Consider the following 18,939-nt stretch of genomic DNA (forward strand, 5'->3'; position numbering starts at 1 on the left):
AAAAATAAATTAATTATTATAAAAAATAAAAAAAATTAGAAAAAAAACATACTGGAAAAAAACATGTTAATATCACTGAATAAAAATATATGAATAACTCAGTTTATCTATCTATATCTGTGTGTGTATTTAAGTATATATATGTATATATATATATATATATATATATATATATATAAATCTGGAGGAAACCACGTGAGGGAAACGTAAGGTAAACAACACAAACATACACGAGAGTAGAGATAATTAATATTCTACAAAGATTATAATAAATAATAATAATAATAAACAATGATAATATCAATACATAAATCGATTTTTTTTTAAAAAAACTTAAAATGGAAAAAAATGGACACTGACAGAAACAAAAGAAAACAAACAAAAATTAATTTATATATCACATCTGTGGGGGGAGGGAAGGCACGAGGAAACGGAACGCGCCCCCACGCTCTGGCGGTGTCTCTCTTTAAATCCTCCGTGCGGAAACAACATCCTCCTCCCCGGTTAGCGCCCGCTGGCTGTCATTCGTCCAAGGCGAGCCAGCCGGTGCGATCGTGGCGCTGGCGGAGTGGAGCAGCGAGAGCCGCATGTAAATGAACACCTCCACCTCCGCGCTGCTGTCACCTGAGGATCCAGAGGACCGTCCCGTCCCCCCTCACAGCGGCGGCGAGCTGACCTCAAACGTCTCGCGTGGAGATTAAAAGAAAGACAAAAAAAAGAGGTTAAACTGCACTACTTTGGCCGCTAATCGCTGCCGTGTGGCGCCGCCGTTTCTCGCTACAACACGGTGAGTGATCCGCGAGTTTTGTGGCTGTAACGTGGAGCGCTGTTGGCGGGTTGGATCACCTGAGCTGCCCGCTGGAGGGTGAACCCAGCCGGGCGTGCAGCTGCGGTGACAGGCGGGATAAATGTGCGACTTCTAATACTTCCCAAAAGCGCACCCTTGGAGGAAGTCTTATATCAATAATTGTGATGATGTAGTGTTGCGGAGTTGGTGTGTATCACCAGTGGATATGCTCTTACATCATGCTGAAAATTAAGTGAATTAACTCATTTTTGCACGTAGACAGCCGTGCGTTTCAGGGCGCAGCCAGGTCAGGTAGGGTGCATGCAATCAATTAAGCAGTTTTGTAATTGATAGTCCACATGACAGTCTTTATCCAGGCTCTGTCATCACCATCACCATCACGCATGTCCGTGGCTGTGGCTCTGCATGAATGATAACAGGGGGAGAGCCTCGCAGATGCAGAGAGAGAGAGAGAGAGAGAGAGAGGGAGAGAGATGATGTGTCAGTCCTTGAACCTCAAACCTCCCACAGCAGCCTGGCAGCCTGAGGGGGATCTGGATCCACTCCCGCTGCACATCCAGCTGACTGATAAGCATCTTGCTTGTTCCATCCTCTGAGGAGTCGCTTTTCGCCTCAAGGTTTAGTTTTGTCTCTTGAAATTAATGTCACTGACTCGGTTAACAGTTTGGACGCTTGATTGAAGATTTTCAGATTTATTTTTTTATTTATTTTGAGGGATTAGAGACATTTCAGATCTCAGAGTGCCTGTTTTTGATGCCAAAGGGAGCTCAGAGTGGAGCTATCTTCACGGGTGTGTAGTATGATTTGATATGCTAGCCTACTTATCTGACAAACCTGGATCTCCCACACAGGAAATCAAAAAACTTTAGCCTCTGTGCTGCAGGAGATTGTTGTTGGCAGAGGAGAAAAATCTCCCCCGGCCAAGAGATTTACGTGGGCTTACACGGCTTCAGCAAGAAGTACACTGCCTTCAGACCTCCCTGCGGCGAACACACCTTGCCTGACTTGAGTGCCACATTGACAGGCCAAATCTGAAGCAGGCCCTCCCACCTTGGACGCCGACCACCGGTGGGTCTTTCTGGAGTAAAATGCATCCAGCGCTCGTTTCTTGCAGAGCAGCTGTGTTGTGTTGATGGTCTTGCTCGGCTGCTGCGTGCACAGTATGTGCATGTTAGGAGAGATGGATGAAGTAGGGGTGGTGTTGTCGTGATCACAGGCAGAAATCATGTCATTAATGCTCAACTTACGGCCCTCGGGCCAAATCTGGCCCCTGATAGGGTGCCGAGTGGCCCCACAACCATGATCTCATTCGCAATAAAAATAAAGTGATTTACATTTTGAATTGTTTTATACTTTAAGTACACAAAGGGTGCCAGCGTGCATAAAACAGCATCAAAATAGAGCTTGTTTAAAAAAAAGTGTCAGTGGTGGATCCTAAAATCCTAGAAATGCTCTTAAATATCCTAAAATATGGGAAATGTCCTTAAATCCTAGAAATGTCATAAAATCCCAGAAACATCCTAGAATTCTAGATATGTTCTTAAATCTGTAAAATGTCCTAAAATTCAAGAAACCTCTAACCCCAGAAAAATCCTTAAATCTGAGAATCATCCTAAAAATTGAGAAATATCCTAAAATCCTAGAAATGTCATTTAACCCGAGAAAAGCCCTAAATTTGAGAAATGTCCTAAAATACAAGAAACGTCCTAAAATCTTAGAAACGTCCCAAAATGCTAGAAATGTCCTTAAATCTTAGAAGTGTCCTGAGATCATAGAAGAATCCTTAAATGTCCTAACATCCAAGAAACATCCTAAAATCCAAGAAACGCCCTAAAATCCAAGAAACGTCCTAAAATCCGAGAAACATCCTTAAATCCGAGAAACACCCTAAAATTGGAGAAAAATCCTAAAATCCAAAAAATGTCCTAAAATCCTTGAAACATCCTTTGATCCGAGAAACATCCTAATATCCTAGAAATGTCCTTAAATCTTAGAAGTGTCCCAAAATCTGAGAAATTTCTTTAAAATCCTAGAAACATATGGGGCTGCTGCGACTGGCCCCTGGCCTCTTGTCATTTTGCAAAAGTGGCCCCCAAGCGAAGCACGTTGAGTATTCTTGTGTTTGTGGTTTGTCTGCCAAAGGTCTCATTTCACGGAGCTCTTGAAATTTGCATTGCAGTGTGTCCAAGTCGCTTTCATTTGGTCTGGCTGCAGCCAAGTGAAATCTGATCTCACAACATGAGCGCTTTACCGCTCGTCTGCCTGAGATTTTCTTAAATGATCATCCTGTGTAATTAGTGTTGCCTGCTTACAGTTAATGGATGCATTTAGACTCATTTCTTTGCTGCCTGTGCCACATTAGAGATGATTGATCCGCTCCTAATGTCCTTCCTACACTACTTCTTAAACTCTCAGCACTTTGCCCTATTGCACGGAAACATTTTCAGCTGCTGGATACACAGTGTGTGTTGACTGCTTTAAATTGTGCTGGTGGCGATAACCCTCTTTTTGCCCATAAATATCTGTCAGAGAGCTACATGCCTGACTGCATGGAAGCACACAGGAACATCAAATAACCCGACGAGCCGCTGCCACAGGAGAGACGAGTCCCCCTCCTTTTCCTTGGCTGTTATCTAGAAATATTGAGGCTTTCGACCAGCACTTAAGGATATTTAGTGCTGCATTTCTCAGAAAGCTGGGAAGCTACCCAAAAGATGTTCTCAGAACGCACAAATTGGCCTTAATCGAACATTGTCTTCACTCAGCTGTCCTCGGAAACGCTTGTTTTTGCTGACTCTGTAAGGAAAAAAGTTTTATTTTTAAGTAAAAGACTTCAGGAACCACAGAGACCACCACTTAAAGAGGTACTTCAGTGCTGGAAAGATGGGCTTTTCATAAAACTGGGCTGCCTGTGCAGTTCAAAGAGCCAAATACTTTTGACATTGGTGCTTCCTGACCAGAGAAAAAAAAGGCTGTGAGGTTCAGTCTTGCTCAAGAGGCAGAAAACCTACAATTCCCAGAATGCACTGCGCAGTACTGGAATGATAGTCATTTAATGGATGTATAACGATAACTGGATACAACATCAAGGCAGGGCTCTGTTAATTCCTTAAAGTGGTATAGTGGTGAATGAAGCCAAAAAAGACTGACTTCATAGGTGTAAAATTACGTGGATCATGTGGTCATGAGAGTCATGTGACTCTTCTAGACTTTCAAAATGTTTTCTGGCCAAAAGGATCAAATTTAGTGAAACAAGTCGTTTTGCAGAGGCCGTGGCACTCAAAAAATCTATCTACTGATTTACTGTCATCTGTATTCGGGGTCGACCAATATTGTTTTTCAGGGCCGATTCTAGTAATAATTAGTAATTAGTGATTAAATTAATATTAGTAATTAATGAGGCCAATAACTGGTATTTGGAACTTATATGCATATACAATAAAAATGAAATAATCTTTATGTCAGTATTTAGAATTTGACAAACTCCTGCACAAAACTTTGTTTAAATGCTTGAAGAAAATGTTCATTATATACAGAAAGTTCCCTGCAGCTTTTTGTATAAAGTCAAGTGAAATTTAAGTTAAAATTAATAATGAAAATAGCTCCCTTAGGTTTTACAAAGTAAAGGTTCCTCCCATGCTGACGCTTTCTTTGCACTTTTTAATTAATTTATTTTATTAGCAATCATTGAGATACAAATAATCAGCCAAATGCCAAATATTAGCCCTGATAATCAGCTAGGCAGATGATCTGTTGGACCCTAATCTGTATCATAATTTAAGACCAGGGTATCCCAAATATTCATTTATTTGTGGTGGGCTGCCACAATCAAAACGCCTTCTGTCGCCAAAAGATTTTATATTTTTGGAGCTGGACTGTTCATTAGGAGTGTTGTTGAAGTGTATATACTGTTTGGTTATTCTTTGCATTACACTCTTGAAGCGCAGAGCATATTCTGGGCACAGATGGAGCAGCAGAACATCAGGTGCAGTGAAAGTGAAACTTAACCGTTGCTTGGGTTAGGTCTAAAGGTTTGCGTTAACCGTTTCTATATGAGCTGCTCCTCCCATCCATCGATCTGATCTGATCAGCTCTTCAGCTCTGACCGGATCAGTAGATCAGTTATCCACGCTGTGACTCAAAGTCCACAAACTGCTGCTGTTGAGAGGAAGTGATAGAGAGTTGCCGGACTCTCTTGATCCGCTTTCATACTCCTTGTGTCTGTGGTGGCGGGCATACAAGAGCATGGACGTACAGTAGTTTTCACAACAAACTCAGAACCAGCGAAAATCTTTCATTGGTGGATTTGAGCTGGAGTCGAGAAAGGAGATAAGATGAAGGGGAGTTTACTCACATTGTTGAGCCAAAAAGCTGGTTGAAAATCTGCAAAGTTTGCCTTTAAAGACAAAGTGGTGGCAACAGGAGGGTTGTCGGGACATTTTTTCATGTCACATTGGCAGAATAATAACTGAGATCTCCTGTAAGATTTCAGTCCTTGGACAGTAGTCCCGCTGTCGTCTGGCTCTAAAAGCAAAGAAGCAGGCGCAAGTTTTATTCTGAAATAATCGCTGTTGGTCCGTGTTATCAGCGCTCTGAAGAGGGGTAGCGTATGTCTACGAGCATATGCTTTTCCTCCTCTGATTTGAGTGAGAATCTTAAGGGGCGCTCATTCACTCTAAATTAACATTCACACACGAGACGTTTGCTCACTTCCTAGTCCTTCAGACTCAAGAATTGGCAGCCGGGCTTGCAAAAGATTAATTCTGTCAGTGCAAAATCAAGTCCCTGGTGCTCATTATCCTCTTGCACAGGCTCGCTCTCCTCTATCTTGCGCTCGCTCTCCTATCTGTGCATCTCTTAAGTTTTGCCACTGCGTCTCGGCGAAGGTATGAATGAATGAAATATTCACCAGGAAAAGCTGTTATTTCCCGCAGGGTCTCGCCTTCACACTCCTCTACCCTCACCCGCCTCCCCCTCTCTAAAAAGCCTCGACGCCCCTCCGCTCATCTCGTTCCTCCTGCGTCTCACAATCTGGCTCTCCTTGTGTGCCCTACACCCCCATCCAAGACACCCCTCCGCCTCCCCCCTGATTGTATCATTGATGGAGCCTGTGCTAAATTATGCATGAATTATGTGAATTATATCTTTTAGCTTTTCATTAACATTATCTCCTCGCCCCTCTCCTTCCAGTTACTTCTGTTTTCTCCTAATGTTTTCTTAAAAATTGTGGCTTTCATCAAATTTTCATTTGAGGAGGCTCTATTTTTAGCTGTTGTATTTATCTTTCTCGCTTTCATCCTTCCTTTTAAAAAAAAAGCCTCTGAGGGAAAGGAAGTTGCAACTGGATGAAAATGTCGAAGACGACCACTGCTTTCGGATAGAGAGACCGGGGGGACCGAGGGGAGTGGAAAGCAAGACTAGAGAGAGAGAGAGAGTCTGGTACAGAGATTGTAAATGCTCCTGTGGGGATTATGCAAGTGCCAGACATCTGATGTGTCTTTTAAAAGGAACATAAGGAGCTCCTCTTCAAATGCCGGCTCCCCTCTAGTGTTCCATATTGACCACTTATCCCGAACATGTCTCTCTGTTTCACGTACGCCACAAGTATCACAAGAGAGACAGTCTTTCTGGCGGCTCTTGGAAAGGAAAAATGGCTTCATGAATAAGAGACGTATTTCAGAGAAAGCTCTGTGTTTTCAGATTAAAGCCAAATCTCTGACTCAGAAGATAATGCGTTCAGAGTGATAGTCGTGGTGAGACGTGTACAGGCGTTCACACACGTCGAAATCATGCAACTGTGTGCCAATGTTTTGATTTTAAACAATCTCATGCTCTTTTTTTTTCTCCAGAAGAGTGCCTCTGCCGACCCCTGCTGACCATGTGGAGTGTATGCGCAGTGGTCCTGGCGCTCGCCGCCGCCGCCCTCAGCTCGGCAGACTCAGACACGCACAGACTGAGGCATGACTCCAACTTGGAGATCTGTATCCTTCTGCTGCCACTGTGCAGAGCTGCTGCCAAATGCACAAAATGGTTATGGATGTCAGGCTTCGTACAGCCATGACGTGTAAAAAGTCATGTAAAATGTAATAACCTGGAAAAGTTTTGGAAAACTAAATATACCCTGAAAGTTTTGGAAAAGTTATGGAATTTTGTATCACAAACCTACATATCACATAAGGTGTGATATGTTCAAGGATCATAAGAAATTTGAAAACCCCAAAATACTTTCTGTTTTTACAGTTTCTGGCTGTGATTAAAGGTGTCATTTTGGGAGATTTTTAACGAAAACATAAAAAAGTTGCTTTTTTTAAATCACTGAAACTTTTTGAGAGAAAAGAAATTGCCTTTTTTTCATTTAAAAATTTGTGGGGATTTTTTTTTTTTTGTTTGTTTTGATCGCCAAAAGATTTTAAGATTTTTTTTAACGTTTTTTCCCTGAAAATCACCCGAAATTAAATAATTATTTTTTTTAAATAAACAAATTCATCAAATATCTTACTTTAAAAATCACAAAAAAAATGTTTATTTGAAGAAAAAAAATTGCTAAATTTCAAGTCTCAAAATCCTCAAATCTTTTTAAATCCCCAAAAAAAACATTTAAAGAAAACATGCCTATTTTTCTTTGAAAAATCCTCAGAAAAATAAATACAAGACAAAGTTGTATATCCCTCCCCTAAAGCCAAAATAAAAATCATAAGTCCCTCCCCAGTGCCTAAAAAAATATTTGACATATTTTTGCCCCCCACCCACCCCTATAAAAAGAAAAAAGTCCCTAAGTTATGTTTTAATATTTAATAAATTATCTAATCATGTCCCAAATCATTTATTTTACATATATTTTAAAAAAGCTATTATATAGAAATAAAAAAAGAACGGATGAGGAGGAATTTATTGTGTGTGTGAGTCAATGTGTGTTTGGAAACGTTTCTAAGTCTTTTTTAATGCGACAGATGGGTGCATGAGAGAGCATTTATGCGATGATGTCCATGTGGAGAGCGTGTGTCTTCCTGACCTCCTCTTATTAGACAAGCGGCTGTTTGAGACCAAGAGGAAAGATCAGCTCAACGCCCTCAAGAATCTGGTCGAGCTGAACGACATCAACCAGCAGTACAAGATCATAGACATCATGCTCAAAGGACTCTTCAAGGTAGGCCGCGTCTGTTCGCTCTCACGTCAAATGCTACAAAGTCTGTGGGCAGCAGCTAAATCAAGCACAGACACAAGGCCACTAGTATAAAAAAAAAAAAGCAGCGAGAGTTACATCTAAGAGCTCGACCGTCTTATGCTGAAGGATGAGAAGGTCCGCAGCCTGACGCGGAATCAAAAGCTTGAAATCCAGCGATTACATTCATCAGCATGTTTCCTCGCATTCATTTGAATGTTAATTCAGACTCAGCCGCTGGCGGTGCCATTCACTCACACTGAGCTCTGAGCTTTGCTTTTACAGTGTGGCTCTTTCTCCCAGAGGACGGTTATCTATGCATCTGCGTGCCTCTCAAGGACAACTAGCAGAGTCAACCTTCAGCAACTGGAGAGCATTGTCAGCATTTCTATACCACCGTGTGTGTGTGGACGCAGTGATTCTTCCTGACACAACTTGAGAGTGTGTGTGTGTGTGTGTGTGAGAGAGAGAGAGAGAGAGAGAGAGTGCTTAACAGTTATCCTGCTTTTATCTCTTCTATATACTATCCCCGAAGACGCTGCGCTGACTCTGATCTCAGTCGATGTTTTGTTGTGTTCAGTTTTATGTTTTAACCCAAATATGACATGAAGTCGTCTCTCAGAAGGCACGATGTGTGTGGACGCAGTGATTCTTCCTGACACAACTTCAGAAGCAACAGACAGAGCACCCCAAAATAAAAATAAAAAATCCTATTTTTCCTCTTACCTGTGGTGCTTTTTATCAGTCTTAACTGTTTTGGAGTTGCAGAGTGTTGGAGATACATCTGCCTTCTCCACAGTGTAATGGAGCTAGATGGCACTCGGCTTGTGTAACTCAAAGCGCAAAAAAAAAATATTTTTACAACTCCACAGCAATGTCTCTTTCCAGAAATCATGACTCAAGATAATCCACGCACCTTGTTAAGTGCACTATCATGTAGGAACTATTTTCTCTCTACCAAACTACACCTGCAAACTGTATTAATACACAGAAGTGTGCATCTACTGCTATCTCAGAAACAACAGAATATATTTTAGCCATCTGAAAAAAATAAATATCAGTGTAAGTGTATGCCAGATTTAGATTATTTTCACCACTTTACCTCACTGTCAGACAGCCGTTTCTGCTGAGGAACTGAAGCTGTTATATCAGACTCTGCTGAGAAAAACAGTGATTTTACATCGCTGAACACAGGAGCTGCTGCTCTACAGCTGCATCATTTTGGAGTGAACTGTCCCTTTAACTTGCTCTAAACTAAGAGTTATAAACTTATTTCTTCAAAACCTGTTTATCTGATTACTTGTTGTTTGGCAGTCCAATGTGAAGTTAGTAATTTGAGCAGATTTCTGCACTGAATGTGAAACTATCATGATAGGAACACATTTTTCCTCTAAAATCTTACCTGTATTTCTCACCTGCAGCCTAAATCCAGAGCACCACACGGTTTAAAGAAAATAAAAAGTGGTTATTGAGCAGTTTCTCTCTTTGTAAAGGTGCTGGAGGACTCGAGACAAATCCTGGTTGCGGCCAACATGCAGCCTGATGACCCTTTCCCAATGGACGACAAGATCAAAGAAGGTCCGTTTCACGTCAACACCTCGACTGTTTCATCATTTCATTTTTTTCTCTGTCTCTGGCTCTTCTTATGTAAGCTGCTTTATTTAGCAGCATCTCTAGTGTGTCTTTCACACTCTGAGTCTGTCTCCACCACCTCTGCTCTGACTGGTTTGTCCTGTGTTACCCGTTTCTAAACGCCTCACCTCTATCACTCTTTTACATCCTCGTCCTCGTTTGGTGCCGTAATATCAGCTGTAACGTCTGTCCGAATGTCACGAATATCATTTTTCCTTTTTCTTCATTTCTGTTCAAGTGTTCCTTTAATAAAATCAACCATTTGCTTCCCTTTTTTGTCTTTTCATCAGCATTTTCTGTGTGTTACATATCATCGTCTATCTTGTTTCTTATATCTGTTTCCTCTCTTAATAAATCTCTACAGCTTATTCTCATGTGGTGGAGAATACGGCTTTTTTTGGGGACGTGGCATTACGTTTCCCACGCATCGTCCACCACTACTACGACCGCAACACAGACTGGGGCGGTCTGCTGCGCTGGGGGCTGAATTTCTGTAACCAGACGGGCGTTTTCACAGGAGGAGCCCACCAACATGTCCTCACACTTGTAAGACCAGACCACCCTGTTTATTTACTTTTTTCCTGTTTTTAGTCATTTTTCTTGTAATTTTCATCAATAACTTCTTTTGTTGCTTTATGCCTTCTTCATGTTTTTATAAAAGAAATGAAGCCAATGTGCACAGGTTTCAAAAGGTTAAAAAAAAAATGCAAATGCATCAAGTTAGCTGGCGAGCTCGTTTTCATCGGCAGTTGTGGCATTAAAAGGCATCCCAAAATAATAAAAAAAAAGATACAATATGAAGATACAGTATGTACAATGGTAAAGACAAACAACATTAAGATAAAAAGGCACGTAATATTGTTAAATAATGTACAATTAATAATGCACAAATTAAGAATACACAACACAATTTAATATGAGCGGATAAAATCCAAATAGCAGATGATGTAGATACAGTTTGACTATAGTCATTTTTAAATTAGGTAAAATTAGCCGAAAATCAGTGCTGACATTTCTCAGCATTACATTTAAATGAGTGATATTATGGAGACTCTGTGATCGATCGTGGTCCTGTTGTTCTTATTGTAACTAATCTACCTGTCAATAACAGCGCTGTCACAGTTTGCTGATGTTTCTGCAGTAAGAGTGTTTTTTAAAAAAAAGGATTCTAGCCTTGAGTGCCGACTGTAAAATGTGTGCTTTTGACTGAATTTAGAAAATATTAGTGACATCGCCTGCAGAGCTGAAAGGAAAGAGCGAGTGATGCTGCCGAGATAAAACAAAAGAAAAAATGTGGACTCACGCTAAATAAATGTCCCCAAAATATGAAAATTAGTCATTCTTTTAATTTGTGTGATTTTGTTTTGATCACTGATTAATTTAGTCTTTTTTTTTGCATTTTGATTTGATTTAGTTTGTTTTTACAGTGCGATTTGATTTGATTTAGTATCTTTTTCACAATTCGATTTGATTTAGTTTGTTTTTACTGTGCGATTTGACTTAATTTAGTATCTTTTTGACAATTTGATTTGATTTAGCACAAATGAAAAATGACAGTGGTATACATTTTAAGAAAAGGAGACATGCAGGGGAAATCCAAAAAACCTCAAGGGTCTTTGACAAGTGGAGTTCTCAGTCTCAGTCACTACATACTATCTCTTAACATTGAAGGCTATAATGAAATTATAAATAAGGGACAGGCAGACGAGGACAGAAATAATTATGTAAAGAAGAAGAGATGTATATACGATGCTTGTTCAGTGTGAAGTGTAGATGCAGAATTCAATATAACTGTAATTAAAATGCACCCTTTTCTCTGAAGGAGAGAACATGAAAACCAGTTGAATGTAATATCGTGCACAGTGTTGATGGGCTGACTGATTCACAGCGTCATGTATAGAACGACCTTCCGAAACCTTCAGACTTCTTTTGCAAAATATGTTTTCAGTTTCTACTTAACACCGCGTTATGTGTGTTCAACAGCTATAAAGACTCGCCCTGCAAATACTTCTCTTCAATTCATTACCAGTCATCACGTACAGGTTTACATTATGAAGATGAAATATTCATTTTGAGGCGAGCTATATGAGCTCGATACGATGTCACAGAAATGTCAGTGACCATCTGTCGTTCTTGGAGGGGACAGGTAGCAGACGTCCACCTTCTGCGGCAATGATGTGGTGACAGAATAATCTTAATATCTGGTTCTCGATCATATTTCATGGCTTCATTTGATCCATTTTGGTTGGTTTTGGGTTGGGTTTTTTTTTAGCACCTCATTGTTTAAATGCTCGAGCATTAAATTGCATCACATCTTCTTTGTTGTTAGATTTCAGCTTAAAGGTCCAGTGTGTAGGATTTAGGGGGATATATTAGAATATAATATAATACGTATGTTTTCTTTAGTGTTTAATCACCTGAAAATAAGAATCATCGTGTTTTTGTTGCAGTAGCCCAGAACGGACGAACTGAACACTGGCTTTAGGTCGGACCATTCACGCTTTCCAGAGTTACTGCAGATCCTTAAAAAGTTATTGTTATTGTTTTTAAAATGCGTAAAATCAATCTTTCAAAACTCTTAAAAATGCTATGACATTGGGAGAAGGATTTTGTGAATCTTTTTTTTTCTGACGTTAGATCATGAAATCTCAAAATTATTGGTATTATCTATTTTTAAATAATTTTTCGAATTTAACGTTTGGCAGATACGGATAGATGAGCCACAAACACTCATAAACCTTTACCACATCTGATTAAATAAAAAACTTTTTTCAAGCCAAACTAAATGGATACTTTAATAACATAATATGTTCTTTGTTTTTAAGGTGTTTGGCTCTAGTTTTATTTTTTTGCATCGGTTGAAGTAGATTACATAACTTTTTGACCAAAAAGTAAGGCTGTATGTTGAAGTAAAAAAAAATCTTAAATCCAGCTCACCTTTAGCTGTGGGAACTGTGACGTTTTCACAGAAACTACCGTAGTTATCATGCTTTATTCAGTGTTTTTACTGGTTTAAATCATGTGGCTTCTTTGTAGCAAAAACCTCCTAAACAATGAAAACTGAAGGAATCCTAACGTGGCGTTCACGCTTGGTAACCAGCAGAAGTTTCAGTTGGCTGCATTTTGTAATCTTCATCGCTAGATGTCACTAAATTCTACACACCGCTCCTTCTTTCACATTATAGTTGGAAGAACGACCATGCAAGGAACCCGTAAATGCACCATTGCTCTCGATTTGATTCAGTTGCTTCTAGTTCGCTCACCGTAGCGGCATGAGCGGTTCCCTCTGTGATAACAGCGAGTTGAAAAGTCGAGGATTCGTGAGCACTCGACCTTTCGACAGGCTGAACGGGCACTATCAAAAGAGTCATTCAAACAAATCACTTCGTTCATTTTCATCACCTGCACACAGTGGTGTGAATGTAACTAGTGCATGGACACGACAAAACCACCATAGTTCAGGTAATGCAGCAAATGAGGAGATTTCAGGGCACCAAACGTCCTCAGTGTCAGCTGATGCCGCTCTGCCGTCACTGCAAAATGTGTCATTTGTCATCAGATTAGTCAATGATGTATTGTGGCCTTTGAAACTTTAAAGAGCAAAGCAGATAAAACGGTATTCCCCGTTTAATGTGAGGGTTAATGAACTAAACTCCTGCAGGATTAATCTGTGACCTTAGCAATGTGCCAAGAGGATTATATTGTGGATTAATTCTGAGACTCAAAGCGGTTAGCGCCCTGAAAGTGTGCATCCAGCCCTCACTCCTGCCTCAGTAACCCCACTCTTTAGTTTCTGATCCCCCAACTCTGTTGCATGTAGCTCACAGGGTCTAAAGCTGGAATCATAAAAGGACAAAATAACTTAGACAGAAGAAATGTTCATTTTTGTCCGCTGTTTGCCTCACACCGCTTTCCAGCTGCAGAATAATCGATGTGACTGTTTCATTTGCATTCCTTATCTCTTCAAAAGAAACGATAACGTGCCCTTTCTCCTCTTTTCCTCCGTCATCTGTCTGTTCTGCTCCTCTCTCAGATGTCACAGGAGCTGGGAATAACGGAGAAATCCCCAGACTTCATAAACCCGTACCGCACAGAGAGAGACGATGTGAGTAAGATGCACGCATGCTGTCCCACTCTCGGCCTCTTTTTTAGGTTCTGTGTGTCACTTTCAGAAAATCCTTCTTACTATAGAGCGGTGAAGGGATGACGTATTTTTGTAGGCCAACCAGGAAGTTAGCATTGCACTGGCTCCCTCGTCAAAAAACCTTATGGGATTTTCGAGTATCGCCAAAAATAAGTTTATGATACTTACACATTTTGTTTAGCGTGATAATCTTCACAGATGAACACCACTTTTATTTTTTTCGAAGTGTAAATAAAATCGCCAGAAGCAAAAATCTATTGTTAGGCTATAAACAAACATCGTGGTCACACTTCTTATACCTCGCCACCCCGATTCTTTCAACTTCACTGTAAAAACACGTTAAAACATAACTGAAAAATACTATAAACAGATAAATCTATCATGTGAAAAAGAGAGATGATTGGTTTGCTGTGCGGATCACAGTCAAATGTAGGTCATGAAAGAAATCCAGGCACTCCAAGAGTACGAGAATGTGAAAAAGGAGGAGGAATTACATTAAAAAACTTTTATTATAGTGGCTAAATTATTAAAAAAGCCAACATGTTTCGACCAAACAACAGCCTTCGTCAGGGCTTCAAAACAATATCCATTGTGGATGTAGCGCCGCCTATATCGCGGCAGGACCCAGTAACAAATGATCAGGTAGTCACACGACAGACAGGTAAAAGCTGAATGATATCAAAACGTAATGACCAAAAAGGAACATGAAATCAGATGACTCCCATATATGAATAAATATATATATATATGTATATTATATATATATATATATATATATATATATATATATATATATATATATATATATATAATAAATATATATATATATAAACAAAAACCTATATGCATACATACATATATACACATATATCACACAGACCATACATCCATAAAGATAAATCTATAAGTTCGAGCACGACTGTTGCTGTAAAGCTGTAAAGGCGGCGAGTTTAATGAGTTTCTGTGTCCACTGTGATGACGTCTAACGTCCCCGAACAAACACTGTAGTCCCATTTAGCCATTTGTTAGCAACCGCCTTTTATAATGATGCCTAAAAACCCTAAAAGTTCAAAAATCGTGTTAAAGCGAACGATTTTATGTTGCAGAACAAAACGTGTAAATAGGCTTTAGCCTGTGTTAACCACAGACCTTATTTAAGGCATTTTACCGAAAACCTATCAAAAAACCCAGAAACTTTGAGCCGAGGGAATCGGAAGTGCTAAACGGCTAACGGATTTCCGTGTTTTAGGACTCATTAATTCACCACTCTTTTGACACCGTTGGCCGCTCGGCAGACTTCGGTCAGCGTCTGAATGTTTTTGACTGGTATCATGTTGCTAGAATGGTAGAAAATAAAACAAAACTACAACTAACAAACAAATAAAGGTAACAATCTTGGCTTATGTAAATCATTTATGAGAGATACAAACTATTCAAATGACAAGGTTTATAAACAGGTAAAGAAAAGGTGACCAGTTTTCATTATTTTTCCTCTCGCACAGCTGATTTCCAACATGTGTCTTATCTCAAGTAGAAGGACATATATTTTTTATCATATTATATATTTAGTCAATTATTCCCTTTTTAAATTACACGCACAAAAGACATGGAAGACATAAAAACAAAATAAAACCTGTAAGTAAAAATAGAATAAGGTCAGAATAAAATACATAGAATACATTTTCACATGGCTGAGACCCACTTTATAACAATAGTCTAAGTAAGATAAAAATAAGGATAAAAAATAGAATGAATGACATAAGATGGAAAATAAAACCCATTGAGATAATAACAATAATATATATTTTTAAAAAGTGTATAAAATTCGGGAATAATACATCATTTTCCGTGCAGTTGTGTGAAAGTGCAAAGCAAAATGGGTTTTTCTTTGAAAAATATTAAGCGAGGTGGCTTCTCTGATTTTCTTGTGACTGTTTTGGGGAAAATAAGGTGACAATAATTAGGTGATGGCAGTTTTGTGAAGGAGTCGATGTCTTTTTAAGTCCTCAAAAACAGCAATGTGTCTCACACAGCCTTGATAAAAACAGATCTGTCTCTCAAACTCTTACTCGTGTGCTTCAGGTGCTCCACACTGCCGAGGCTTTCCAGAAGATCCTGAGGGAGGAGGAGAAGAGGAGGAGGAAAGAGGAGAAGAGGAAAGAAATCCGGAAAGGCCCTCGCATCTCCCGCTCCCGCACCGAGCTATAGCGCCGCACGTCAGCGCCGGTGGAGAGCAGAGAAGAAGAGGAGGAAGGAGCAAAGTCCACAAGGGTGGCTTGACTTGTAGACTCCGACGACAGTGAAGGAAACAAAAGCTGTCGTGACTTGTACAAAAGCCAGGTGCTCTGTTGCAAACGAGAGAAGAACCCTCAAGGTGACGAAAAAAAAGTAAAGTGGAGGTTAGTCGGTGTCTGAAAAGGCTTAAATCGCTGTACGTCTGCAGTGATTTATAATTGGAAAATCTAATGTAAAGGAGGTAAAAGTCGACTCTGGAATAGGAGTTAAGGGAAACTCATTTTTGATAACTTGAGGATTACATAACTGTACTTTGGAATATAAATAATTTTAGTATAATCTTAAAAAACCTTTGCAAAACCCCACTGTATCGTGTCTGGTCTAGATTTAATGTGTCCATACGCTTCAAATACGCGTTTGCCAAATATAAATTTGTCCTCATGTCATTGAATTCGGCTTGAGTCTGGTTTGCTTGAATTGATGATGGAGTATGATTTTTTATTTTTATTTTTTTGTCCTTGAATTCAGATTTGATGGAGGCAGATTTATGTTCTTGTTGCTGCTGAGTTCTTAAGTTTTGTTTGCGTCAAGGACAGTATTCCTTCATTTCCTTAATTTTTGTCTTTTTTTTCATATTTTTGCTTCTTTTTATTTTATGCCATCAGTGAGGATCATCAGTACTTTTTTGCCTTCACATATTTTACTTTGTCTTGTACACCAATCTTGATAGTTTCTTCAGTTCAATGACCCTTAGTTCATAAAAACTATTTTATCCTTTTGGGAAAAACTGTCAGCCAGATATACAGTATGTGACCCTTCATCTTGCAGCCCTGCACCTGTTTCTGTGCTCATTTTTTGTTTGTTTTTCTGTTTATCTTTGCTGGAAATCAACATATTTTAATGGTTTAGATCTATGAAATTCAGATTGATGTAATTTTGAAATAGTATTACGACTGTTATAAAAAACTATATGTATATTCAGAGAAAGAATATCATTGCTGCAGAATGAATAAGCCATTTTGTTATCAAAATTTAATGAAATAAAGTGACTCTGATATGAACAAAAAAAATTATGTTTTTCATTTTCCCACTGTTTGTGTGTTCAAGGGCGTCGCACCAACTTCTGGGTCCTCTGCGTCAGAGGTCCCAGTTTCCCAATTTGTGGACATTTACAGTCACTGTTCTTCTATGAGTTAGCTGCATACTGATTTAAAGTGCTTTTTACATTTTTAAATGTTTTTCGTGTTTTTACAAGACATTTTCATGTCATAACAAGACACATTTTTGTTAAAACAGGAAAATATTATCACATGATATTTTCATGTGTTAACAAGATGTTTTCATGTTATCGCAATATTTTGGATGTTTTTGCAAGATATTTCCGTTCTAACAAGAAACTTCCTGTTATAACAAAAAAAGGTTCTTGTTATAACAGGATATTTGTCATGTTTTTACATAACATTTTCATACTATAACAAAACACTCCCAAAAGAAACTTTATTGTGTAAGAAAAACCTGTTCAAGAAAAGTTTCTTGTCATATGAAAAAATCTTGTTAATAAAAATATCTTAGAGTAACAAAAATATCTTGTAAAAATGTTTTAAAAAATCTTGTTACAGTATACAAAACATCTTGTTATAACATGAAATACCTTAGAAAAACATCTTGTTTTAACATAGAATATCTTTTTATTAAAAAAAACTAACCGTGATACTGATTAGTTTTTTTGTTTGTTTGTTTTACAATATTATTTTGTGACTGCCCTCAATCTAAACAACTGCTGATATTAGCTAAACCATTATGAAACGTGTTAGTTGTGCTTACCTGTTTTTTGAAAGAGCTCAGTCAAAAAGATTATGGGACTATTTTTTGTTTACAGTCAAAAGCCATTTTCAAAGTTCAGCCTCTTGTCCAATTTACTCAGCCATTTTAATTTAGTATTGAATTTATTACTTTTTTATTTATATTTTATTTAAAATTTCAAACAAAAGAAACAAATATTTGCGTGTGTAAACACGGTTTTATGAAGGAAATTGAATCTGTAACCATGTCATAGTTACATGGTTACAGATTCACTAAAATTAAATAAAACTTCTCATTTTAGACTTTTGGATGGCCCCCTTCCCATGGGGGCCCTGGGTCCCTTTCTCCCCGCTGTCCGCCGCCCCTGCAGCAGGTCCCGATCAGCCGACAGAGGGCAGGCCGTCATCAAACTCTCTTTATACATCTAAAGTCCAATGTTTTTGTTTTGGGAGAACCGAGCTCGACATAACATGTAGCTGTTGCTACAACACAAGCTACGAAAGTTTGAATAAAGAGAAGAAGCGTGATTTTTGACCGAGAAGTGTCCAATAACTCCGGTAAGATCTCTTCATGTCGTGATATTTGATTCGTCCGTCATAAACTAGCAACTTGCTAAAGCTAACATGCTAATGTGGAATTAGCTGTTAGCTGTCAAAGTCCGTTATAAATAGCTAGCGTCTGCTCGCTTATAAATAGCAGAGCTTACAGCGTGACATTTGGGGGTTGAAACTTAACTCCGCGTTTGATGTTTAATTTTATCTTCAATGTTGGTCATCATTCAATAATGTTTGAGTCATAAACATCAAAAGTGAGCGCCTGGCTGGTGGGTAAAGGGTAGCTATTCTCTCGGCTAACTTGTACACTTTAGCTAGCCTTTTTAGTGGTGATGTTTTTGATTTCTGTCCAGAAATTTCCCAACAAACACCGACTTTTCTGGGCTTCTAGTCTGTTCACGTTACATGTGAGCAGTAGTGGAGGAGGTATGCATGTAATTTACTAAGCGAAAGTCCTAAAAGCGAAGTCCTGCATTCACTATTGTAGTGAAATAAAGGTACAAAACTTTTAAAATTAGTAGTTTAAGTCATAAAAATGAGGTTGACTGCAGGTTCATCTTTTTTTTTAACATATATAAGTTTTATAAATATTGTACCCTGA

General features: G+C 38.9%; 1 protein-coding gene across 2 annotated transcripts; it reads left to right on the top strand.

Moving 5' to 3' along the window:
- The first annotated feature begins 514 nt into the window (after positions 1 to 514).
- LOC121956060 (coiled-coil domain-containing protein 134-like) lies at positions 515 to 15,995 on the top strand. 2 transcript variants are annotated; one of them, XM_042504143.1, is made up of 7 exons: positions 515 to 787; positions 6,658 to 6,789; positions 7,834 to 7,955; positions 9,464 to 9,548; positions 9,967 to 10,148; positions 13,636 to 13,707; positions 15,829 to 15,995. In XM_042504143.1, the coding sequence occupies exons 2-7, from the start codon at positions 6,687 to 6,689 to the stop codon at positions 15,952 to 15,954; spliced, it is 690 nt and encodes a 229-aa protein (XP_042360077.1). In that variant the 5' UTR covers positions 515 to 787; positions 6,658 to 6,686; the 3' UTR covers positions 15,955 to 15,995. The 2 variants fall into 2 exon arrangements, with proteins under 2 accessions (XP_042360077.1, XP_042360078.1); XM_042504144.1 differs by having other exon boundaries at positions 6,661 to 6,789.
- The last annotated feature ends 2,944 nt before the right edge of the window (positions 15,996 to 18,939 follow it).

The sequence above is a fragment of the Plectropomus leopardus genome, chromosome 17, assembly GCF_008729295.1.
Source record: "Plectropomus leopardus isolate mb chromosome 17, YSFRI_Pleo_2.0, whole genome shotgun sequence".
Taxonomy (NCBI): domain Eukaryota; kingdom Metazoa; phylum Chordata; class Actinopteri; order Perciformes; family Serranidae; genus Plectropomus; species Plectropomus leopardus.

Bases quoted from the DNA above. Each gene is read 5' to 3' on its own strand.
- LOC121956060 (XM_042504143.1), top strand. From the start codon at position 6,687: ATGTGGAGTGTATGCGCAGTGGTCCTGGCGCTCGCCGCCGCCGCCCTC. The intron at 10,149-13,635 runs GTAAGACCAGAC...CTCCTCTCTCAG, and splicing joins ACCAACATGTCCTCACACTT to ATGTCACAGGAGCTGGGAAT. The intron at 13,708-15,828 runs GTGAGTAAGATG...CGTGTGCTTCAG, and splicing joins ACCGCACAGAGAGAGACGAT to GTGCTCCACACTGCCGAGGC.